This window comes from Misgurnus anguillicaudatus, chromosome 20 (assembly GCF_027580225.2).
Source record: "Misgurnus anguillicaudatus chromosome 20, ASM2758022v2, whole genome shotgun sequence".
NCBI lineage: Eukaryota > Metazoa > Chordata > Actinopteri > Cypriniformes > Cobitidae > Misgurnus > Misgurnus anguillicaudatus.
Genome location: NC_073356.2, coordinates 30,012,140 through 30,037,527, shown reverse-complemented (window position 1 = coordinate 30,037,527; position 25,388 = coordinate 30,012,140). Strand labels below are relative to the sequence as shown.

At 38.9% G+C, this 25,388-nt stretch overlaps 1 protein-coding gene across 1 annotated transcript in view; it reads left to right on the top strand.

The window, feature by feature from the left end:
• The window catches only part of kmt2ba (lysine (K)-specific methyltransferase 2Ba), a 29,227-nt gene extending 6,012 nt beyond the window's left edge, over positions 1–23,215 (top strand). The window contains exons 2-37 of the mRNA XM_073858501.1: positions 766–832; positions 2,575–4,083; positions 4,176–4,369; positions 5,690–5,791; positions 5,877–6,033; positions 6,766–6,976; positions 7,242–7,294; positions 7,409–7,639; positions 7,761–7,855; positions 8,137–8,247; positions 8,386–8,499; positions 9,079–9,225; positions 9,330–9,422; positions 10,256–10,373; positions 10,461–10,568; positions 11,355–11,546; positions 12,372–12,466; positions 12,620–12,730; positions 12,831–12,907; positions 13,011–13,141; positions 13,223–13,305; positions 13,390–13,524; positions 13,609–13,767; positions 13,847–13,964; positions 14,055–14,133; positions 15,138–15,298; positions 15,380–15,529; positions 15,625–17,929; positions 18,998–19,114; positions 19,198–19,319; positions 19,635–19,763; positions 20,246–20,498; positions 20,659–20,766; positions 20,854–20,937; positions 21,342–21,471; positions 22,762–23,215. Of these exons, the coding sequence (XP_073714602.1) occupies positions 766–832; positions 2,575–4,083; positions 4,176–4,369; positions 5,690–5,791; positions 5,877–6,033; positions 6,766–6,976; positions 7,242–7,294; positions 7,409–7,639; positions 7,761–7,855; positions 8,137–8,247; positions 8,386–8,499; positions 9,079–9,225; positions 9,330–9,422; positions 10,256–10,373; positions 10,461–10,568; positions 11,355–11,546; positions 12,372–12,466; positions 12,620–12,730; positions 12,831–12,907; positions 13,011–13,141; positions 13,223–13,305; positions 13,390–13,524; positions 13,609–13,767; positions 13,847–13,964; positions 14,055–14,133; positions 15,138–15,298; positions 15,380–15,529; positions 15,625–17,929; positions 18,998–19,114; positions 19,198–19,319; positions 19,635–19,763; positions 20,246–20,498; positions 20,659–20,766; positions 20,854–20,937; positions 21,342–21,471; positions 22,762–23,037 (8,325 nt within the window). The 3' untranslated portion in view covers positions 23,038–23,215. The remainder of the gene's footprint in view (positions 1–765; positions 833–2,574; positions 4,084–4,175; positions 4,370–5,689; positions 5,792–5,876; positions 6,034–6,765; positions 6,977–7,241; positions 7,295–7,408; positions 7,640–7,760; positions 7,856–8,136; positions 8,248–8,385; positions 8,500–9,078; positions 9,226–9,329; positions 9,423–10,255; positions 10,374–10,460; positions 10,569–11,354; positions 11,547–12,371; positions 12,467–12,619; positions 12,731–12,830; positions 12,908–13,010; positions 13,142–13,222; positions 13,306–13,389; positions 13,525–13,608; positions 13,768–13,846; positions 13,965–14,054; positions 14,134–15,137; positions 15,299–15,379; positions 15,530–15,624; positions 17,930–18,997; positions 19,115–19,197; positions 19,320–19,634; positions 19,764–20,245; positions 20,499–20,658; positions 20,767–20,853; positions 20,938–21,341; positions 21,472–22,761) is intronic.
• Positions 23,216–25,388: the final 2,173 nt, after the last annotated feature.

Below are 25,388 nucleotides of genomic sequence, written 5' to 3'. Positions count from 1 at the left end.
TATATGGAACAACAGTGCGATGTGTTTCAGATGTCAGTGCTCAAAATAAAGGACTGCCTGATGGCCTAGGGCCAGCGTGAGAGACGCTCGGGCCAGTTAACCGTATTGTCACTAGCCCTATTGTGGCTTGGCCCTCAGTCATATATTTTTTTGCCTTTGGCCGCTTGTCTGTATGTATTCTTATGCAGTGTTACCATCGAGACACATTTGCAAAGTGTTGCAAACTTCTTAGCAATGTCATGAGGTTTCTGCTACCTTATTGGTTGTTGTGGACACTGTTGCATGTTATTGTGAAATTTCAGAATTAGAGTTTATTTAAAATTGCACATTTTCTTAACAAATGAGGAATAAAATGTACATGTATACAATTATATTTGACTTTTGAATTATTTTTTTTAAAGTTGTGACACTGAAATCTTTTTTTTGGTGGGGCCAGTGAAAATATTTGACCTGGCCAGTATATACAGTTGAGCCCTGGATGTATATGACTTGTTGAACACAAACAAATAATTTTATAATAAATGCTGTCATGATATCTTCTTAAATGTAGCTGAACATGACAAAGCTCCAGATAGCACAGACATCCATTTTAATTGATCCGTCTATTATTACTTTAATGATGGATGTGTGTGCTTATGTAGTTTTGCCATGTTGAGACCAATATAAAAAAAACATCACAGCATTTTTATTTTTGGATGAACTATTGCTTGGCGCCTACATCTAGTTTAGTAATATTTTTTCATTTTGCTGATTTCTTTATTTCAGGAGGGAGACTTCACTGGGTTTAAAGTGGACAGTAAACGGTCCTCGCTTTCTAGAAAGGGTTCATCAAGTAAGGCATTATGATATTTTTATGCACCAAAATTTTATCCAGTTAATTTGAGATTATACTAGAAAACAGTTACAAGTTTCATATTGAGGAGACAGCATGTGAGCATGGTGAAATTCACTGAGACTTAATTTCTTGTGACTCACATTGTTTTATAAAAATACACATACACTTGTCTATCCCCCATGCATTATACCGTATTTTCAGGACTATAAGTCGCACAAATCAAAAAAGCGTCAATCAGACGAAATAACGTGTATAAGCCGCAGTGGACTTTATTTATAAAATTATTTCACAAAATCCGCCCCGAAGAACACACATTTCATCTGGAGAGGCAAGTTATTCGACTAAACAATAGCACACAGAACAGCAGGCTGAATAGATTCGTACGCAATCGTAGCATTATCAGTTATTTACACGATAAACAATAGCATAAAGAACATACCTGGAAGGCTGAAGAGGATAAATTAACCTAACAAGCCACCGAGCATCAAGGACTCGTCATTCAACATCACTGAATCCACTGTATTGCATATAGCAGACTCTCGCGGCTGTAGACGTTAATGGTCTCTCTTGCCTCATAAATCTCAAAATTAATTCATACAGACTTACAAGGCGCTCCTGAGAATAAAACACATCACCAGCCACAGGGTTTCCCGCAGAAAATGTGTTAGTTAAGGTGACGGGCCGAGGGCGTGGCAATCAAAGGGGCGGGGCGTATGCGTCATGATGAAAATTAAAATATTTTAATAAAATATTTATTTTTTAAAACACTAAAATTAAACTTAATTTTGAAGGAACTATGACAAAAAATGAACACATACTAGATTCTTAATGAATTAAATGTTTTTACCTCTAACGGGAATAGCTGCGTGATGAAGTTAAACTAAAGGGTTGATAAACACAAACTGAAGCAGATGTTGTAGCCAGGCGAACGATAATAGATAGCGCAAAAATGGTAAAAACAGATTGTTTCCCACTATTAATTACATTATCTTAAAGGAGTGTAACTACTGTAGCATGTAAATAATGCACATAAATAAAGTGAGCAAGAGCGCTCAACAATTATATCTAATCAACAGGCACGTGAAACCCTGGCAGGTTTCTCAAACAACAAAAATCACCAGCTAACTTCCTTTAAATTAGCAAGAACTATAGACTAATACAATAACAGGTTGGTTTAAATAACCCCAAAACATAAGGCCACTTACAGTTCTCACGGACACGCGTTTTATCAACTGGCTATCCTCCAGACCAGACGGACCACGTCTTTTTCTAATTTCGGCCGCGTCGTACGCGTGCACACTCGCGGTGTGAAGCGCATATGCGCTATTCTCCGAGATGCACTCAACGGCCTTTAGCGCAGCGATTTTATTGTTTTTTTTTTGGACAAGCTAGTTAAGGCGGTAGGGTTTCCAAGCTTAGGCGGGCCGCCTTAACTGAAATATGCTGCGGGAAACCCTGAGCCAAAATATGAAAAACACAGCGACATATAATCCGGAAAATACGGTACTCAAAATAGGAGATTAAACCAGCATCACATGTTGTTTGATCTAAAACATTTATATTAACTTTAAACTCATGTTCTCTGTACATCTTCATAGTTTGCATTAATAAAACCAAGAACTTTGTTTAAAGTCAATATAGCATTGATTGGACCTGACATGCATGACAAATTTTTCTATAAAGCTGTCATTAATGCAATCAAAAATCATTAAATAAAATATTGTCTGGTTCTATTAAAGGCCGTACCCATAAACCAGGATCCTCAAAGGTGAAACCTGTTTCAGCAGCAGCAGGTGTGAGACCTGCAGGAAAATCATCTTTATCTGACAAACCCAAGATAAAAAGCGGAAATGATTCCAAAACTGACCAAACTGTTATGAGGCCCAAAATGGTAATAAAGATTACAGCAAGAAGGATGACCAAGAAAGAAACAGAGAAACATTTGAGACCAAGCAGCTCAAGTAAGACAAATGGCAGAGTACTCAGGAGACAAAGGGATTCAAAAGGTGTGTCCACATGTACAGAAGAAAACAAAAGTGAAGCAGCAAAAGACGAGAATGTTACTGAAACATTACAAAGTCATGATTCCAGTGGAACAGAAAGCCGGAGAAGGCAGAAAAAGATAGTGTGGACTTCAACATTGGTTAAAGGTAAACAGCGAGCCTCCCGAGTCAGATCCACCAAAGACCAAAGATCCTCAACAGAAAATGCTGAGACGCTCGAAACCAATCAACACCACAAGAGGAGGAAAAAGGAGATTGATGTTAGCGAACAAGCAGCCATTGTATCTCAAAAACAAAAGAGGATCTCCAAGAGCGCCTCTCTAGAAGCAGACCAGGAGCCTGTTGTATCTCCTGATGGAGCAGCAGGTGCGTCTCTTAGCAAGAGTTTGGAGTGTTCCAACCGAAAGAAGCATTTTAGGAAGCCCCGAAAGAGTTTATTTGTGCGGCGAAAAATACAAAGGGTAATGCTTCCTAAAATGCAAGATAGCCAAGGACAGGCTTCCAGCATGCCTAGAAAGAGAAAGAGATCTACCTGCACAAATTCAGACTCTAAAGGCCATATGCTGCAAAAAGAGGAGGTACAGGACCAGCCAATTGGAGAGATGGACAAGTCCAGCTCGGCAGAACCAACTAAACCAGTTGTTACTGCTCGTTCTTCCCGAGTCATCAAGATCCCAAAGAGATTCATGGATGATGAAAGCATGTCGGCCCTTCCAGAAAAATGTTCCCCGAAGAAACCAGCGCTAACTGAGATCCCAATGGATACTGGCAAACGAAACATTGAGCTTTCCCAAGCGCTCGAATCTGGAGTGAAGCAAGAGCCAGAAATCTTGAAGACGGCTGAGATGAGTATTTTGGAAAAGGCAAAATCTCAGGGAAGCAAACCCGTTTTGGGTTCTGCGAGGGTCGCTGGTGCTCCTCGCGGGATGGGTGGTCGAGGCAGCCAGACCATGGATTACAAGATATACTGGAAGTTGAAGAAGCTCACATCAAGCCTTGCACAACGAAAGATGCAGAGGATCGCCAGTGCCAGTAACCGGCTAAATGGTGAAGGGGCTGTGAAGACTGAGACACAGGATATGAAAGAGACTGTGGAATCGGGAAAGAGAAGGAAGTCTGACTCTAAAACGCAAGACGTGTATGCTCCAGGGGTGGTGCCAAAACTAGTCATACGTGTTGGGGAACAATCGGATCAATCAGCTCTTGCATCTTTGGCGGAGGGCTCTGACCAAGTCAAAGAGAAAGGTAAGCTGTTGCTGTCACATACTGATTACATTTTTATCACTATTAGTGATTTGTGGAGTTCTCCGACTAACCCCAAAGTAATTGTTTTTTAGTTGAGGCTACCAGCCTTGAGGGCACCACTGAACAGACAAAACCCAGTGCCGATAATACCCTGATGATGGAGCCAAGTGGTACCACACACAGAATTAATCTTTCGGGTGCCAATAAGAGGATGTTCCACCTGCTGAAGAGAGCCAAAGTCCAGCTGATTAAAATCGACCAGCAGAAACAGCTGAAGTCAGCTCAGGTCAGAATATTTAAATATGCTTATGGGTGCGTTTGTCACTCATAATTAGTGCTGTCAAACGATTAATCACATACAAAATAAAAGTTTGTGTTTGCATGGTATTTGTGTGTGTGTGTCCTGTGTGTAATGATTATGTATATTTAAATAAATACACACACACACACACACACAACCACACACACACACACATACATGCATACATTTTAACTCTTTCCCCGTCATTGACGAGTTCTCTCGTCAATTAAGAGAACACATGATTACCCAATTTATAAAAAAAACGGAAGCAAATGAATTTTACACTGCGTGTATGTTTTCATATTCCCCCATAATCTGATTTCTAAAAAAAAGGTCACAAAAATGCAAGTATTTCAACTTTATAAATATTTTTGAAGAAAAACACCCATATTTAAGAGTTTATAAGCAGAGAAAAAATATAGATAGTATGAAATGTTTTTCCCCCCGTTTTGTTTGTTTGTTTATTGTTTGTTTGGAAGGAGAGGGTCTGTTCTTTTAATTGATATATTTGTTTATATATTTTTAGAAGAAAACTTTCCTGGAAGGCATTTTGTGAAACTGTTATGAAAATCACAAAAACTCTGTTGGGCAACTTTTCAAAAAAAAGAGGCTGGCGGGGAATGAATTAAGAAAAATGTTACTTGTAGGGGTGTCACGATTCTCCAAATTCTCTATTCGATTACATTTTCGATTCTAACTACACTGTTTAATTTGATTCTCGATATTTACTTTTTCTTTTTGGAAAGAACATGTTGCTAATATGCCATTTTTAGACTAGACTTTTATGAAATATAATATCTGACCTTGAACCCGAAGATGCCCTGCCATGTTACTCGTGCTGCCAGTGGAAAGATGTTACACGCACATACCTGATAAAACGTCTTTAAAACTATCTTTAAACTGGCTGTAGCTAGCAAAGTTAGAGGAGGTTGACTCGCAGCACTCAATACGTGTTTTTTTTCTGCTTGGCATGCCAACCGGACGTGACATGGGGGCGTGGCAGCATTGACGATTCCATTTTTTAATTCGAAGTTCGAGGTTGTGACGTAATTTAAAATCGAAATCGTGACACCCTTAGTTACTTGTATATCAAATGTTTATTTATTTGTATGTAATATAAATATATATTAGTGTGCAATTAAAGCGATTAATCGTTTGACTGCCCTGATCATAATGTCACTTAATTTTTTCTTTGCTCTCATTGGTTCATCTGGTTTATCTTAAGAGTGCAGAAAAATGTCCAGTTCTTGGTTGCCTCATAAATGTTTGTGTAATTATATTCATTAAAACGTACGTGCTCTGCAGCTTCTGTCCGGCTCAGCGAGAGTAAGAGATGGATCGCTAGCGGTCAGGAAGAGAGGCAGGAGAAAGGCAATAGTCACGTCTAATGCAGCGGTGGCACCGCAGGTAGAATTAATAAAAAAATGACTACCCCTTACTCTACAGTTTGTTTCCGGGACTTTTGTAACCTTGTGTCTGTGCGTTTCTGCAGGAACGTTTAATCGCTGGCCCTCGTATAAAGCATGTATGTCGCGCAGCAGCGGTGGCACTGGGGCAACCGCGTGCTATGATTCCCGACGACATTCCCAGACTCAGCGCTCTTCCGCTGCATGAAAGAGAGCAGATTGCTGGCTCACCGGCTACAGAGGGTACACACCTGTCCTCTTCTTTAAGAAATGTCTGGAAATTTCAACATTAAATCGGGTGTTGTGAATAATTTTCAGAATGTAGAGGGTGGAGAAAAGTAATTTTGCATCATCTGTGAACTGTTAAAAAATAAGCTGTTTTTTAAAATACTAGCCATGTTTTGATAGTTAAGCCAAAGCGCACTGGATTAAATGTTAAAAATAAATAAAACATAGTATTAAATGTTAAGGTTTTGTGATCTATACCCTAGACCTGGAGTGTACATTTTGGTCATTTTGATTGCATTATTTACTCAACACTTACCCCAGGTTTTTTTGTTTGTTCGTTTTTGACAGTGTTAACTTAAAGATTTATTTTGTTTACATTTTATACTGACTTTTGCAAGAGTATTTATTATTATATACAGAATGTTTAAAAGCAATACCACAAATATAATTGCTAATACTTGCTAATTAAAAATGTGTTTTACAACCTCTGTGTTCTGGTTTATTCCATCAGTTGAAAGTGTTTGTTGATAATGCAGTAAAGCTTGCTTAGTTTACAACTATTAAAAAAGTGTTAAGCACTATTTCTGGACCCTAAAAGTCAATATGTCACTGTGTACTTATTTCATAAAATGGCTTTTACATAAAAAAAATTATTAGATAATTTACCTGGGACTGGTGTCATTTTGGCCTGATATAAAATTTGCCTTAATCTTTAGTCAGCTACTTATTTCTCTCTACTTCTTCAAGATGTCGCATCTCACTCAGAACCTGAAAGCGAAGGATCCGTTGAACAGAAGCCAACGTTTAGACGTAAATACGAAGGCTTGGCATTTGGCAGGCGAATAAATCGCTGCTTGCGCTGCAAGGGGTGTAATCGACTGGAGGACTGTGGGAAGTGCGTCTTCTGTCTGGACAAGCCCAAATTTGGAGGACCCAACAAGAAACGGCAGAGCTGTGTGTAAGTGAAGAACAGTTTCCTGTTAATATCGTGCATGCAAACCTAATAAACCATCTGTGGTCTAAGACGAACTAATAAGCTAACAACAGGTATCCTGACTTGAATAAAAAAGACAAATGCAGTGACTCACAATGTTTTAGGATCCACTTACATCTCGACATCACCCCGATGAAGTAAAACAGGTTGCAAACAGTTTCATGTTGAATGCAAGAAAGTGTTAATGTGTGAACATGTAAAATTTCTGATTTTTCTTATCTTTTAACAGTTTAAAAAAGTGCTCTCGAATCGAGCGGAACAAAACGAGGCGATTTAGCAAAGGTACATTTACTTAAAATGTATAAGTTTATTTGAAATGCTGCACATTAAAAATACTCAGTATGCGCGCATTAAGCAAATGTTATCATTTTATTTGACCTCTTCTCTTTGGCGCAGTCCAGGTGAATCGACAGCGGCCATCAGCGGCCGCTGACCCGTACAGCAGCGAAGAAGAGAACGAAGGGGATGAAAGACAGACCGGCCCGTTTAGCCCGACCAGGAGGCAGCCCAGACGACAGGTCACACCACAATGCTACAGAAAACTCCTGAGCTATGACGACTCTGACACGGAGAGTGCCAGTTCTGAAAAGACAAAGACCAGCGTGACCCAAAAGACTCAGTCCAATGGTATGAACAGACTTTTGTGTGAATGGTTAATATTTTTAGATTCACAGGATTAGCTCTTTGTTCATTCTAAGTGTTAATACATTCATTTGAGTCATTGAAAACCATGTTTTTTGTTTGACAGACGTGGCCGCCTCTATAACCGCCCCAGAAGAGGCTGCAAAGCAGAAAAAGCAGGGAGCTTACAGGGCGTTTTGGGCACAAAGCAGAATGGATAAGGTTACTTCTAAATCTGTTATAAAACATTTAACCCAATAATGAAAATTAGGCCATATTTTACTCGCCCTCAAGCCATCCTAGGTGTATATGACTTTCTTGTTTTAGCCAAACATGGAGTTATTCAATAATATCCTGACACCTTTCAGCTTTTGCAGTGACATTGGATTGTAATAGTTTTCTTTGTTTTTTTTTTATATTCTCATCGTCTGAGATGTTGTTGATGTGGTGAAATTGCAGAACTTAAGAGCAAGATGTTACAGATTTTTTGTCTTATTTCTCAGAACTCAGGGGATCAGACGTCATCAAGTGTTCTCGCTCCGCTGGCAAACGGGTTCACCCAGAGGGGCAAGTGTTCACAGGGGACGACCAACAAGATTCGTGTTGACTTTAAGGTCAGATGCACAATGCACAATTACAAAAAAACTTGCTTGTATGTAGTTTTGAAAGTTATTTTGGGTAACAAAATCATAGACTTCAAGCTTTTTCATGTTTAAAAAAAAATCTAATGTTATTTATTCGACTTTTTGCAGGAGGACTGTAACATCCAAAATGTGTGGTTGATGGGTGGACTGAGTATTCTCACTTCAGTTCCCATCATGCCCCAAAGTGTGTGTCTGCTCTGTGCCAGCAAGGGCGAGCATGATGTAAGACCTCCAATGAACAACTACTAATGATAAAGCTGAACATTAATATAGTTCACTTTAAAATGAAAATTCTGTCATCATTTACTCATCCTCATGTTGTTTTAAACCTGTATGAATTTCTTTTTTCTGATGAACACACAAGAAGATATTTTGAGAAATGATGGCAAACCCACAGCAGATAGTAACCATAGACTTCCATAGTAGGAAAAAAATATTTTGGTAGTATTGTGATGAATGATGAAGAAAATATTTTGATAAATGATGGTTAGGACACAGTTGACAGTACCCATTAAATTCCATCATATTTTTTATTTCTACTATGGTAGTCAATGGTCACTATCTGCTGTGTGTTTACCATCATTTCTCATCTTCTTTTGTGTTTATCAGAAAAAAGAAATTCATACAGGTTTAAAACAACATGAGCATGAGTAAATGATGACAGAATTTTCATTTTAAAGTGAACTATCCCTTTAAAGCAAAGCTTGTGTTAACAGTCAGTTTATCAATTTTTAGTAGAATAGCGGACGGATCATTGTGATTAAAGCGATTAATTAACTATTTATTATAATTATTTTCCAGATGATCTTTTGTCAGATGTGCTGTGAGCCTTTTCACCCTTTCTGCCTGCCTCCGGACGACCGCCCAAAGGAAGAGAACAAGGAAAACTGGTGCTGCCGACGCTGCAAGTTTTGCCACGTTTGTGGCCGCAAGAGCAGGCAAGCAAAGGTACTTTACATTTTAAACTTTCTTTAGTGTAAAATATTTTTTGTGGTGGTGTTTGTGTTTCAACCTGGTCTAAGAATATTCATTTTCTGTTTCTCCTCATTTAGCCAGTTTTGCAGTGCAAAAGATGCATGAACTGCTACCATCCGGCCTGTTTAGGACCCACCTATCCCAAACCTGTTAAAATGGACACGTCTTGGGTAAGTTAGCTGCCTTGCTGTTTGGGTGTATTAAAGGGACACTGCACTTTTTTTAATAAAAGGGTTCCCTAAAGTTAAACACTTGGCCGATTTTATTGTTTTTGAATCCATTCAGCCGATCGCCGATTATGGCTATGAACAATACTCTTATTTCGGTGTAATAATCAAGGACTTTGCTGCGGTACCATGGCTGCAGCAGGTGCAGTGATATTACGCAGCACCCAAAAATAGTCCCCTTGGGTAACATTCAATAGCAGGGGAGTATTTTCGGACACTGCGTAATATCATTGCACCTGCTGCAGTCATGTTACGGCGGCAAAGTCCTTGATTATTATGCCAGAATGAGAGTATAGTTCCTAGCATATCTGCATAGAAAATTGAAACTTTCATTTTTTGTCGTTCTTAGTACATGATGTATGCACGGAAGAGTCAAGTTTTAAATGGGTAAAATATCGAAACTCTTCGCTTATTTTTAGCGCGATGCTAATGGTCTAATCAGATTTAATGGATTATGCTAAGCTATGCTAAAAGTGGTACCGCCTGACCAAAAGATCGGCTGAATGTATTCCAAAACGGTAAAAATCAAATGTTTAACTCTAGGGGAGCTTGAAAATGAGCCTATTTTCAAAAAAAGTGGAGTGTTTTTTTATATCATTTGAATTAGTCAGACTTAGTGATTAGGTCACATTGATGGGGTTTATATGGCAATAGCAAAGCTAAATCAAAATTATGTGAATGACCAATCAGAAATCAAGTACACACTGAGTCGTGTAATAAAGTGTTGTTTTAGTTTGTTATTGGCCAGTTAATAAAATAAAACTTTTTTATGGTAGATTTGCATGCCATGCATTCGCTGTAAGAGCTGTGGTATGACACCAGGGAAGTCCTTAGATGTGGCCTGGAACCACAACTTGGACCTCTGCCCCAACTGCACAAAACTCCACAGTAAAGGTCTGACACACACCGGATCAGATTCTATACAGTTCAGTCAGACATATCAGGTCTTATATGAATATATTTATTTCTGTGTTTTCTCAGGTAACTTCTGTACTGTGTGTCTGAAGTGCTATAAAGAGTTTGACAATAGCATGATGCAGTGTGCCCGGTGTGCCAACTGGGTCCATCCCAGGTGCGAAGGACTCACAGGTGAGATTTTCTGACTATATAAATGATGCCACACATTGTTCTAGATTTTTTTAATTACATGCACTGAATTTTTTTTTTTTAAATTACTTTTTGAGTTAACTAATGTTTTTAAAGGTGACATAGAATGATTGAACGGGGTATTTATCCTTGTTCTGTGATGTGACATGTGGACAAAAATGTTTTTGTTTGGGTCTGTAATGCCTTAGAAGCTTCATAAAAACCTCTCTCAGATAGCTCTATTAGGGAGGGGAATTTAAACAAGTGGTTTTGCACCTATTTGGCTCCCCCTACTGGCTTAACTTGCAATCTCATTACTGATTGGCTGACTTTGCTGCCACTCTAAAAATGTAGCCAATTATTTTAAAGTGGAGGGTCAGGGAGATGCCTGTGATGTCATAAGCATCAGTTTTTCAGATTGGGCTGTTTTCTGGCTGACATTTCTAAAAGAGAAATTTCTATGAGACTGAGATGTTTAGCATGTTTAGCACTTTTTGTATGTTTGTGAATGTGGGTAGACTACCATTATACAACAAAGACAAGGTAAAAATGGTTTTTCATTCTCTGTCCCCTTTAAGTTGAACTAACTCAAAATTTTAAGGCAACCAGGTAACTTACTTTTTTTATGTGAAACCAACAAATCTTTTTTTTACAGCGTGGTGTTCGACTAATAAAAATACTTCTTGTTTCTCTTATGTGTCAATTCTGTGTCATGAATATACTGTGTGTTGTTTGTTATTGTGATATTTGATCATTTTTAAACTTAACCTTCCATCGGATTTCCCCTAGATGATCTGTACGAGATCTTGAGTCGTCTGCGGGGTAAGAGTCTGGTCTTCTCCTGTGCCGCCTGCAGTAAGAGATTTTGCAGCGGCTGGCAGAAAGTGGTTCAGGAGGTTTTGAGGGACGGCCTGCAGAAGATCATGATTGGGTTGAGAAACTCTCCGACCACCCAGCATCTCTTCGTTTGTTCACAGTGTGGTTTATTTATGTTTGAATCTTTGACAGGGCTTAAATATTTGTATGCTTATTCACTTATTGTGTCATAATGAAACACATTTTTAATTAAAGAGACACTCCACTTTTTTGAAATATGCTAATTTTCCAGCTCCCCCTTAAGTTAAACATTTGATTTTACCTTTTTGGAATCCATTCAGCTGATCTCCGGGTCTGGCGCTACCCCTTTTAGCATAGCTTAGCATAATCCATTGAATCTGATAAGACCATTAGCATCGCGCTAAAAATAACCAAAGAGTTTCGATATTTTTCCTATGTAAAACTTGACTCTACTGTAGTCACATTGTGTACTAAGAATGACGGAAAATTAAAAGTTGTGATTTTCTAGGCAGATATGGCTAGGAAGTATACTCTCATTCTTGCGTAATAATCAAGGACTTTGCTGCCGTAACATGGCTGTAGGAGGCGCAATGATATTACGCAACAGCTGAAAATAGTCCCCTTAGTAACTTTCAATGGCAGGGAACTGTATAATATCATTGCGCCTTCTGCATGCTTATTTTTTTAGCATGATGCTAATGGTCTAATCAGATTCAATGGATTGTGCTAAGCTATGCTAAAAGTGGTACTGTCAGACCCGGAGATTGGCTGAATGGATTCCAAAATGGTAAAAATCAAATGTTTAACTCTAGGGGAGCTGGAAAATAAGTATATTTTCAAAAAAGTGGAGTGTCCCTTTAAGATGAAAATAAACTAAATAAACATTAAAGAAAGTTTGAAAGGAACCATGTCATGAAATGCTTTGCTTGGACTGCAATAGATTTTCTTTGTCTCTTTCTGAGCAGTGTGAGGCTTGTCCAGATTTGGAGATTGGGAAGGTACAATCTATCTGTTGTCTACATCTTGTGGAGCAGAAGTTGGAGAAGGACCTGTACGCCTCTTTGGTGAGACATCTGTAATGTTCTTTTACTATTTATAGCTTTCATCTGATCTTTTACACAAGAATGTCTAAATTCACAAAGCTCTTTAAATCATTCCAGATACTTTATTTTTTATAAAACATTGCTAATTAGAGTTATTTAATTTTGTCCTTTCAGAAAGCATTTCATGAGGATGTGGTGACAGTCATGGTGGATAGACTGAAAAAAGAGGAATCTTATTCAGAGGAGCTGAAGCTCACCAGTCAAGCCAAGATCAGTTATATAAAGGCAACTTTTTTTTCTTTGCTCATTTTAATGCAAGACTTGTATGAGTTATAGTTATGGGTTGTAAATTTTACTTTCATATATATAATCAATGCCTTTGCAGGTAGTACAAGAAGTATTTGGCTGGTTTAACAGTCAGGACCCCAAAACATGGAACTTTCATATGCAAGAATTACCAAGGTATAAATCTAATTTTGTATTTTAAAATCAATAATCTTTTAAAGTTTTGCAAATTTTGGGACATTCATAAGATAATGTGTATATCCCCCTTTTTATTCCGTAGTGGCATGCTTCCCGGTGCAGTAATTCCTCCAAGTGATGAGCACAGTTATGCACAATGGCTCAAAGCGCAGGACCGCACCACTATCAGGTCAGAGGAGGATCAAGAAAACCTTCAATCACATGGATCACAAGGTAAATGCATGTGTTGCTATCTAAATGGCTTGTGCAATTCTCCTGTTTGTATCTTTATTTATGTTTAACTATTTTATATAGACATGCAGAAGTCAAACATTCAATCTTTTGTGGATGAAAGGCAGTGCTCTCTCTGCCAGCAGAATGGAGATGCAAAACCAAATGTAGGTGAAGCTTCAAATTGTGATCAGATATAAGCATTATATTAGGCCTGTTTGAGTTATATTTCCCCTGTCTTGTATGTGTAGGATGCTGGTAGGCTGCTGTATATTGGGCAGAATGAATGGGTTCATGTGAACTGCTGCGTGTGGTCAGCAGAAGTGCAGGAGGTCAAAGGAGCGTTGCTGCACGTCCACAGTGCCGTCACCAGGGGGCGTTTCATGGTTGGTATCTTAAGTCTCTTTTTGTAAATGATTAGTGTAATAAGTCATTTACTTAATTACTAAATGGTTCACTCTATTTCTCAGCGCTGTGAGCGTTGTGGCCAGGCAGGGGCGACGGTGGGCTGCTGTCTTAGCTCGTGTCAGAGTAACTACCACTTCATGTGTGCTCGCATCAGCAACTGTGTCTTCCAGACCGACAAGAAAGTGTACTGTTACAAACACCGTGACCTCATCAACAACAAGGTGCGACCTCGTGTTTAAAGTGTTTGTACATTTTATTGTATAATGAAAGTGAAGTAAACGGTCTTTCTTCTTTCCGTAGATTGAGCAAGGCAACGCGTTTGAAGTTCTCAGGAGGGTCTATGTAGATTTTGATGGAATCAATCTCCGTAGGAAGTTTTTAACGGGCTTGGAGCCGGAGACTATCAATGTGATGATTGGTGAGTGAAGTGATGTCGCTTAAATTTTCCCTTGTTGATGTGTTTGTAGAAAAGCGTATTGACCATGTGTTGTGTTTTATTACCATGCAGGATCTTTACATGTTCAAAAAGTTGGTGTTCTGACAGAGCTGTCTGCAAATTCGGATAAATTATATCCAGTTGGTTACCAGTAAGTTGACTGAATTTATCAGAATTTTCTGACTTAACTTAAAATGCTCAGCTTTTAGAGGCTGTTTACACCTGATATCCAGATGCATTTCGATAGATTGGATCGGAAGTGGACGACGCTAAATACAGGTGTAAACTTCCGGGTCTGCCGATACCACTTTTAGCATAGCTTAGCATAATCCATTGAATCTGATTAGACTATTAGCATCGCGTTCAAAAATGACCCAAAGAGTTCTGATATTTTTCCTATTTAAAACTTGACCCTTCTGTAGTTACATCATGTACTAAGACTGACAGAAAATTAAAAGTTGAGATTTTCTAGGCCGATATGGCTAGGAACTATACTCTCATTCTGGCATAATAATGAAGGACTTTGTTGCTGTACCATGGCTGCAGAAGGCGCAATGATATTACGCAGAGCCCGAAAATAGTCCCTTTGGTTACTTTTAATAGTTAGGGACTATTTTCGGGCACTGCGTAATATCATTGTGCCTCTTGCAGCCATGGTACAGCAACAAAGTCCTTCATTATTACGCCAGAATGAGAGTATAGTTCCTAGCCATATCGGCCTAGAAAATCGCAACTTTTAATTTTCCATCAGTCTTAGTACACAATGTAACTACATGAAAGTCAAGTTTAAAATAGAAAAAATATCTAAACTATTTGGTTATTTTTGAGCGCGATGCTAATGGTCTAATCAAATTCAATGGATTATGCTAAGCTATGCTAAAAGTGGTATCGCCAAAACCAGAGATCGGCTGAATGGATTCCAAAACGGTAAATCAAATATTTAACTCTAGGCAAACTGGAAAATGAGCATATTCGGTCAAAAGTGGGCAGAAGAGACCGATTAAAATACCAGGTGTGGACGTAAATATCTACTTGTGATCCGATCGACCAAAATCTTAATACCAAGTTTAAACAGCCCAGGAGAGATCTGAAAGAGATGTTGGGGAAAGTAGTTCCTGTGAAGAAACTTGTTCTCATCTTTTGATGTGATCTCAGATGTTCTAGGTGGTATTGGAGCACCGTTGACCCACGAAGACGATGCAGATACACTTGCAAAATCACAGAGATGCGACCATCATCCCGGTGCAAAACTGTTTACTCCACGGTGAATCAGGAAGAAAATCATACTATCGTGCACAGCCCAAGAGCACATACAGGTATATAAATGTGTACAGTGTTTTTGAGCACTTTATTTAGTGCTTTAGTGGTGTGAAATTGTTGTCTCATTTGTCTCGTAGATGAGGATGCCACTGACAGTGAGCATTTTTCACCTGGGCTGTCTCCCACAACACCGCCTAAGACCAAACAAGACTCCGTTTCTAAGACACCTGGGTATCCACATAGCAGGAGACCAGCAGGGGGAATGTTCAGACCATTGCCTTCCCCAGGTGAGATTGTTCCCTTCGTTTTTTTTCAACGATTACCAAAAACATAACATTTTAAGCTGCATTTATTTAAAATAAAGTATCTTGTTTTTTCATAGGAAACGCAGTTTCCACATCCCATCATATTTTGACCATAAGCGACCTTGATGAGACACGACGGCCAACAAGGAGGCTCTCTACACGTAGCCGAAACGCCTCTCCTCCCTCTGCTGTCCTTCCGGGTCCAATGACTTTACGTTCAGGGGGCGCTGTTCACCCTAGGTCTCTTTCGTTTAGCCCCCCTGCCTCACCACTTGGTGCAACCGAGAACCTCGTTAGCTTCACCCCACCTCGCCGAAGAGGGAGGCCTCCCTCGTTGTCTCGCTCTAACTCCACCTCCTCAGGGCCCTCTCCGCCGAAAGGAGCTCTCCAAACGTCAAACTCTTCTTGGTCTATCCGCCAATCTCCAAGGCTGCAACAGCCTTCCAAAATCCCACTACTTAAATCTACAGAGGTGGATCAGGAACTTATTTCAGCGCACTTTGATCCAGACACAGATGTCGCTGTGGCCTCGGTGCTGAACGCAAAACTAGAATTCGACGAGGCTTTGCTTAATGAAAATGTGGCATTGCACTGTGACGGTGAGGATGATGCAAAAGAAATCGGTGAAGGAGCAGATAAGGGTGTGACTCGACCTGAAGATTTTTGCATGAGGGACATGTCGACTGCAGAGGCGCAAATGGATGCAGACTCGGTTGACGAGGATGCTGACAATTACCTAAACTTTAATCGCACAGTAGTGGTCTGTGAAGGTGCCAAAAATTCTTCACATGTAGGTCACCCTGTCCGTCCTAACTCAGGGTCCATTTCACAGCTAGATGGGGCTGACAATGATTCGGAGAGTGACACGGGTGAAGCAAACGCAGAGAACGATACTCAGGAAGTAGAGAATAGTAGTTTTAGTAGTCGGGATACTGAGCCATTAATATGCACCGGTTCAAACAAGGGCAGGTCCCTTGGCAACGGGCAGCTAGTTTGCACACCATCATCCCCAACATCTGTCAAAAATCCATGTACGGCTGATTTTATTGATCAAAATGCTGAATTGGAGACTGTGGAGCAGGTCTGTGAAGAACAGGAAGTTCATGAAGAAACTTTGTTACAGGAAAGTGAAAACATGATTGTTGTCTCCAACGCTGATGGATCTAGCCAAGAAGAAGCATCCATCACAGAAGGATTACAAGATCAGAAATCATCTCCGACAACCACAAACAATGATCTCGTTACAGCTCAAGAGGACGTCTTGTTGGATAGTGAATCTAAAGAGATCTTCCTTGATGACGTTAGTGGAAATTTTATATCCTCTATTGAAGATAGGGATTTGGATGCTGCTGGTTCTGGAGAAATCTGTGATTCTTCATCCATAAACTCATTAAATAAGGATGGATCTCTTTTCAAAGGTTTATCCCCAGCTAGTTCTGTAAATAATGCTAGAAATGTTGCTATCAAGTCAATCCCATCCACAAAAAGACGCTATGTTACTATACAACCTGGAATGCAATCCAATACTATCAAGATGGCCATGCCTGTTGTCTCCTCCATGCCATATTCTGTTCCTGTCACTGTTGTTTCAGCTTCTCCTGTTATCTCCCTTAATCCACACGTGACTCCGCTTGCTTCCCCCCAAGTTGTAATAAATGGCTTTGGAACACAGCCGAGGGAAACCACGAGAGGTCGTACCATCGCCATACGCATTGCCAACCCCAAACAGGTCACAGGACAACAGGGTTTAACGGGTTTACCTTCTTCACCTCAGGTTCTGCTGGTTAACCGCGCCGGACAGATTCTGGTGAAAAACCCGCAGACTAACACCTACCAAATACCTAACCCCAATTCCCCCTCGTATACACAGATAAGCCAGATTGCCAAGATACTCCACAGCGGTAATATTATCCAACGACCAGTACCTAAGGTTACAGTCATACCCGTTCCTCAGGGTAGTCTCGGCAGAAGCCCAACAACACGTATTATATCTTATACCAGCAATGGAGCCGCACAGGCGACCCAAGTGTTGGTCCGCAGTGCCAGTCAACCCAGAGATGGGACTGATGGGGAAATGCCCAAAAACGTCTCAGCGCGTGAGAGTGCTCAGAAGGAAATGGCTCAGGCGATAATAGACAAGGCAATGGCAAGCCATCGAGAAACATTAAGTCCGACAGTCACTCCCTACCTCAATGAAAACCTCTCTACTGAGTCACGTAAAGCTCAATCTCATCTACGGGGTCAGCCGAACATCTTGACCAGCTACCGGCCTCTGGTTAGGGTCAAGAGGGTGTCTTCAGTCACCGATCGTATTGGTGTGAAAAAATGCCGGACTGACTTCATGGACCACACGACCTCTAGTTCCCAGGATGACCTCAACAGGCAAGGACCAATATTTGTCAATTGTGAATTAGTAACCTTTTCTAGTGGGCATGACCACCTAAACCAGATTAAATATGTAGGGTTTGACTAGTCATTCACATTACTGTTGCCTCACTTATACTTAAAGGATTAATACATTTTCTTTAAAAAAAATCCAGATAATTTACTCACCAACATGTCATCCAAAATTTTAATGTCTTTCTTTGTTCAGTCGAGAAGAAATTATGTTTTTTGAGGAAAACATTCCAGGATTTTTCTCATTTTAATAGACTTTAATGGACCCCAACACTTAACGGTTTTAATGCAGTTTAAATTGCTGTTTCAAAGGACTCTAAACAATTTCAAATGAGGCGTAAAGGTCTTATCTAGTGAAACGATTGTCATTTTTGGAAAGAAAAATAAAAAATATGCATTTTTAAACCACAACTTCTCGTCTTTCTCCGGTCGTGTGATGTGCCAGCGCGACCTCACGTAATACGTCATCACGTCAAGAGGTGACGTATGAGAAACTACGCCCCAGTGTTTACAAGTGTGGAGAAAGTTCTGACGTTGTTGTATGTGGAATGATACTAATTATTGTCTTTGTGTCAGTTTATTGTTTAAAATAGTCCGCAAATGTGCTTTTCATATATGCAACACATGACCTTTTCACGGCATTACGCAATTATGTGAGGTCTCGCTGGCGCGCCACAGGACCGGAGACAGACGTGAAGTTGTTTTTTTTATTTTTCTTGTCAAAAACGACAATCGTTTTGCTAGATAAGACCCTTATGCCTCGTTTGGGATCGTTTAGAGTCCTTTGAAGCTGTGTTAAAACTGCAATATTAAACTGCTTTAAAACTGTTAAGTGTTGGGGTCCATTAAAGCCATTAAAATTTGAAATATCCTGGAATGTTTTTCTCAAAAAACATAATTTAAACTCGACTGAACAAAGAAAGAGATCAACATTTTGGGTAACATGGTGGTGAGTAAACTATCTGGATTTTTTTTAAGAAATTGACTAATCCTTTAACGTTCCTGTTAAGTACTTTTTGGTATACTGACATATAATTGTTTTCTGATGTGTAGATCAAACAAGGTCAGAATAAAGACCCCAAGTGTCAAAGATGTCATCGACTTGGACGACCCAGATGTAGGATCTCCCAAACTCCCCAATCATGAGGCCAAGTTTGTCGAACCAGAGAGGTTAGTGATGATGATGATTTAAAAATCACATCACACATTCATTGTCTTTCTTTCCTTAAAATCTTTTCTCTATGTATTTTTAGAAAGACTCCAGATGAGTTGGAGTCCAATAGAGCACAGGGAAGAGACACACGAGACCGCAGCAAATCCCAGCAGTGTATGAATCCAAAACATGGTGACTCTTCTGACTGGGCTCCCTATGCAGGTGCAGTGGTATTTCAAGATTAAAAGTTGATTTCCCGGACAGCGTTTAGATTAATCCGGGACTAAGCCTTAGTTATATTGACACATTTAAGAAGTTTTTACAAACATATTTTTCTAAAAACTTTACTGATGCATGTATTCAACTTTGTGTCTTGGCAACACAAAGGTCATGGGTTTCTATACATTTTGTTTCCCATACATACTGAAGTAAAATTTAATAAATTTCTTAAACTAATGATAGATTAAATGCATTCGAAAGCATCTGCTAAATGCATAAATATACATTTTATTGATCAAACTGCATCTATAATTTTAGGTTGGAGCTCAGATGAAGATTCTCCATCACCTGGCACACGGGACAAGTGTTTCAATCAATATCAGCCTCGCCTGCGCTTTCAAATAACCAGTGATGATGGGTTCTTCATTGAAGCGGACAGCATGGATGGTTGGTATTAAGTAAACCATACATGTACAATAAGCCTTTGGGTTATATTATAATTATATTAACTTCTATATGTGACCACAAAACCACTCATAAGGGTATATTTTTTGTAATTGAGATACATCTGCTGAATAGCTGAATACATGAGCTTTTCATTCATGTATGGTTGTTAGGATAGGAGAATATTTGGCTGAGATACAACTATTTGAAAAATCTGAGGGTGCAAAAAAATCAAAAAAGTGAGAAATTTGCTTTTTAAGTTGTCCAAATGGAGTCATTAGCAACTGCATCCACTCACAAAATAAATTGTTGATTTATTTACAGTAGGAAATGTACAAAATATCTTCATGGAACATGATCTTTTCATAATATTTTAATAATTTTGACCCATACAATGTACAGTATTTTTGGATTTTGCTACAAATTTACCGGTTCTACTTGGTTGAATGTTTCTCTTATCACTTTTCTGTGCTGGGTTTCTTCAGTGGCGTGGAAAGCTGTGGTTGATGGTGTCCAGGAGGCACGTATAGGCTTCCGAATGGAGCACTTGCCCTTTACGAAGGTGAGCGGGGCCAGGGTTTTGGGCATCCTTCATGATGCCGTTCTCTTCCTGCTGGAGCAGCTGCAGGGCGCCGACCTCTGCCAGCAGCATCGCTTTCGTTTCCACCACCACGAAAACATGGAAGAGGAGCTGCCCATTAACCCCAGTGGCTGTGCCCGTGCTGAGGTCTATGAGCGGTACGTATTAGCTGAAACTAGCCAAACTGAAAAATATACGGACTTTGTGTCTCTGCATTGTATATGGTTTTATTATGTGAACGTTTTAAAGGGATGACTTGATTTGCCCAATGTCATTCTGTTTTGAAATTAAACATTATTTTTTGCTTTACCCCCTCAGAAAATCTACCTTTGACATGTTTAATTTCCTGGCGTCGCAGCATCGAAAGCTTCCAGAGTCTCGGCCTTGCGATGATGAAGAGGATGATGTTATGCTCAAATCCAGCAGGTATGAAACTTAGTGCAGTGCATTATCAGAATATCAAAACCGATGAGTAATTTAAATATACATAACATTTCTCCAATTTCCTTTCAGACGGGCTACAAGTACTGAGTTACCAGTGGCGATGAGGTTCAGACACTTGGAGAAAACCTCTAAAGAAGCTGTAGGAGTTTACAGGTAACATCCCTTCATCCTTGTAAAATGTAAGGTAGCGTATACACCAAAGCGTTACGCCAGCAGCCGGTGTATGTTTTCAATTGTTTCCAATGGAAGTGTGGCGAGATTGACGAGCTGAGCTTTTCACCCAAAGTTGAATATTTTTCAATGCCGGTTCTCACACGGCCATCAAATCAAAGTGGAGGAGGGGCGGGATAAACATCAACACAGACCAAACGGCGCATTGTGCAGTGACTGATAAACAAAGCAGAAGGATCACATCAACTAAAGGCTGGCAGTCGGTGTCCACCTGGCGTTTTCAGCCGCGTTTAAAAGCTTTGGTGTGCACACCCCCCTAAAAAAGGAAAGTCAAAATGTGTCTCTGTAAAAATGAAGCTCTTAACTCTTATACTTTCTCTTCATAGATCCGATATTCATGGTCGTGGTCTTTTCTGCAAGAGGAACATTGAGGCCGGAGAGATGGTGATCGAGTATGCTGGTAACGTCATTCGCTCTGTTCTCACAGACAAACGGGAAAAATACTACGACAGCAAGGTATGCACTAGTGTTACATTACATGATGGGTTGCATTGGAACTAGGGATGCACCAAATATTCGGCACCAAAAAATGTTTGGCCGAAAATGGCCCAATAGAGCATTTTATCACTTTTACTGAAACAATACGGCCGAAATGTTGTGATGACGCAAACAGAAATCGCGACTTGCACATGCTTGTCTGAAGCAACATGTCTGCGGTGTGGACGTATTTCAGTATCCCTGTTTCTCAATTCGTTCCCTAGCTCCCGAGGTCGTGAATCAGTACGGATCACGGATCGGCTCGCATGCGATTCGTGGATTACATATGCAAATTTAAGTAGGGAAAGTTTACCATTTAAACAATTTAACCGCAAAAAGGCGCTAAAGTGAGACCTATGGGTTAGACACACATGCGGTTGAATGTATACGGTCCAGCTCCAGTCAGACGTGATGATCCCTATGCCCTTCAGAACTCTTGATGTGTGAACTTTAGAGAGAGTTGTGCTACTGTGACTCAAAATGTGATTCATTAAAATACAATTGGTGAATGAACAATAAAAAACAACATGATGTTATTATGTGAAGCGACTGTCTGTGTGTGCGCGCCTTTAAGTGCACTCAGTAGTGCATACATGGAGAGACGCGTTTTAAAAAGCAAGCGAATATAAAATCATTCTGTTATTGACAGGGCACATACAAACAAAATGATCTCCACAGTATTCTTTTTCTAATAAAAACATTTGTTTATGTCTTAAGTGTATGTATAGATTAGATCTAGAAACCAGTCTGTGCATATTTGGTCTTAAAGAGACAGTAACCTCAATTTACCTACTTAAGTCTGTGTCATTAATGTTAATCAAACAACCCAAGACAAAGAGAAAATCACTTCTGTAGCTCTAAAAAAAATAATTATTATATTTAATTTATACAATAAAGACAGTGTTATTGTTCATTTGATTCAATTTCTGTAACTAATGCTAATTTTAGACCTTACTTAATGTGCAACTTTGTTCTTTTTTTTATAAATGTTTGAAATTTCTTTATTTGTTATTAGAGTTTTCCCACACCACTAGTAAAGTTAGTACACAGTCATAGCCATAAATGCAATGACAATAATAATTGGCATCATTTCTTTCAGTGTCTCGGTTTTTGGCCTTTGTTTCCTCTTTTTCAGTTTCGGCCAAGAATTTTCATTTCGGTTCATCCCTAATTGAAACACATCTTAGTTTTCAGATCTGTTTTTTGTTTTATTATAATTGATGACTGAAGTTTTCTTTCCTTAACCTCCCCTACATTCTTTCTCCGAAGGGCATCGGCTGTTACATGTTCCGCATTGACGATTTTGACGTGGTGGACGCCACCATGCACGGCAACGCAGCGCGATTCATCAACCACTCCTGTGATCCTAACTGCTACTCGCGAGTCATCAACGTGGACGGCGAGAAGCACATCGTAATCTTCGCCCTGAGGAAGATTTACCGCGGAGAGGAGCTCACCTACGACTACAAGTTCCCCATCGAAGATGCCGACAGCAAATTGCACTGTAACTGTGGGGCGCGACGTTGCAGACGCTTTCTTAACTAATGTGTTTCCGCCATCACGATGTAATTTTTGAAGGAAAGAACCCATATATTGAGTGCTAAAGAGTTTAATGTATGCTGAAGAAACATATAGAAAGCATAGACCAGCATGATTGGTTATCTGGTATGAGCTGACCCTACGTCCAGTGCTTTAGCTTAAAATATATTTGCATTCGGCTGAATGATTTGCATTTTTGCTGTCTCCTATCTATACTCCGCTTTTTCCCAGCATGCCTTTCAAAGCTTGGGTAACGCCGGGTAGGTCTGTTATTAGGCTGATGGGTTTAAATGAGATGTGTGTGCTATTGTACAGTGGTTTTTATAGTGGAAAATACCCTGAGGTTTTAAAAGGGTTTGATTATTTTTGCTACTGATTTAGAGATGGATCATCCTTAACAGCACCTTAATAATCTTTGCTCTTTTCCCCAAACATTATTAGCACTGTATATATTAACCAAAACAATCTTGTGTTTTCAATAAGCAGTTTTTCCACCGAGACTCTTAGGTGGTTTTGTTAATATTTACATTGTATATTTCTGTGGTATTTTTTATACGAGTGCAGGTGAATACATCACATTTTAGCAGGATTGAATTCCTCTTACTGTGCGACATAGATTTTAATTTAAGTTAGAAAACATTTTCTCTGAATGCTTATAAACATAAGGCAGCATTTATAGTCTGGGTCATGTCTAGAAATTTTGCTCGTTCATGTGCAGTTAAGTGGTACTATGGATGTGATTAGGACATACCTAATCCCAATTCGCAATTGGTTTTATGTGTTTTTTTACTGTCTTTTCAGAATTTTTCGCGTATTAGGATCGCTTGTGCCGTGTTAAGTTAATCCCTATTTATGATAAACTTTATGAATCTGGGGAACAACATGCACAAGTATTAATGGACATATACTGAAACATACTAATATGGGCCTGCTTTCATCTGTTTTTGGGTTGACTACCTCAGTAGCTCCGTACACCAGTGATAGCTAGTACAAACAATAACTTGATGTTGGGATAATCCCACGCTAGCTTTGAATTTATGCAATGTGACTGTAGGTCTGTTTGTTCTCTGTTTGTTTCTCTAGCCAATTTCCAGACCCCTATTTCCTTATGGTTTTGTACAGAATTAAAGTGTGTTTATATATTTACAAATGAAGACTGAGGCTTTGATTCCATCACTGATTGTGAGGGAGCAGAATTCATCCAACTCGGTGTGAATCTTTGTATATAGTTGTATACAAGAATTTCTAAATCTGTTAAATTTTCTACGCACTTTTTTAATTTATGATGTTCTATACGTAATAAAGATTAAAAAAAAGTATGAACGAAATGTCATCTTTTTGTTTTATTATATGTAATTATGCATGTCTGCTTGCAGTAAATATTACTGTTGTCAAAATTTCACTGAATGAATTCACGCCACGTGCTGTGCTCAATCTTGAAATCGTGCTTTATCCAAAATTGTTATAGATATAGCTGGCTAATGTCAAAATCCATTTCCGTTATAATTTGTTCTATTTTCACCAATTGCAACATAAAAAACGAGTATTTACATTCAAAAACCTTTATCCCAAATGCATTCGATATGTACATTTTTTTCAGTAGCCTACATGTACGTGTATACCCTGAGGTAACTTATCACCTTTGATCGGGTAGTGTCATACACCAAGTGAGCTTTGGTATTCAAATAAAAAATTAAAGGCAATCATCCATAAACGATTCATACACATTTGATCAATTTTACACAACCCATTCGGCAAAAAAATATTTTTAAATATATTTCAAAATATAAAATGGCCAAAAAATATAATTGTTGAAATATATTTTTCACCCACATATTTTTTGGTCATTTTTTATTTATTTTGAAATATATACATTTTTTTATACATTTTTAAGCATTAAAAAAACATTTAGCCCTCCATATATTTCAATCCAAAGACATATATTCACGCTGCATTGGAGGAATAAAAATATACGAACGGTAAACAACTATTTTAAAAAGGTTAAAATTAAATATATTTTCAACTTCAAAAATATACTTTGAACTTGCATTTAGCATATATTTAAATCTTTTTTGCCAAAGAATACATTTTTGCCAATAATATGGGAAATGTATTTGCTTGCCCTTGAATAACATTTTGAAATAGTTGATATATTAAGGTTAAAACTAAATATATTTCCAAATTAAAAATATATTAAATTGAGCATTACTTTCTACAAAATGTTTTTAGCATATATTTAAAATATATTTTTGGCCAGATATATTTATTTTCTCGCCATATGGGAAGCAACTTTATTTTTGTTTAACTTGAATCTACTGTGAAAGTTTTGGCACTATAAAAGATTATTTAGGTTCACT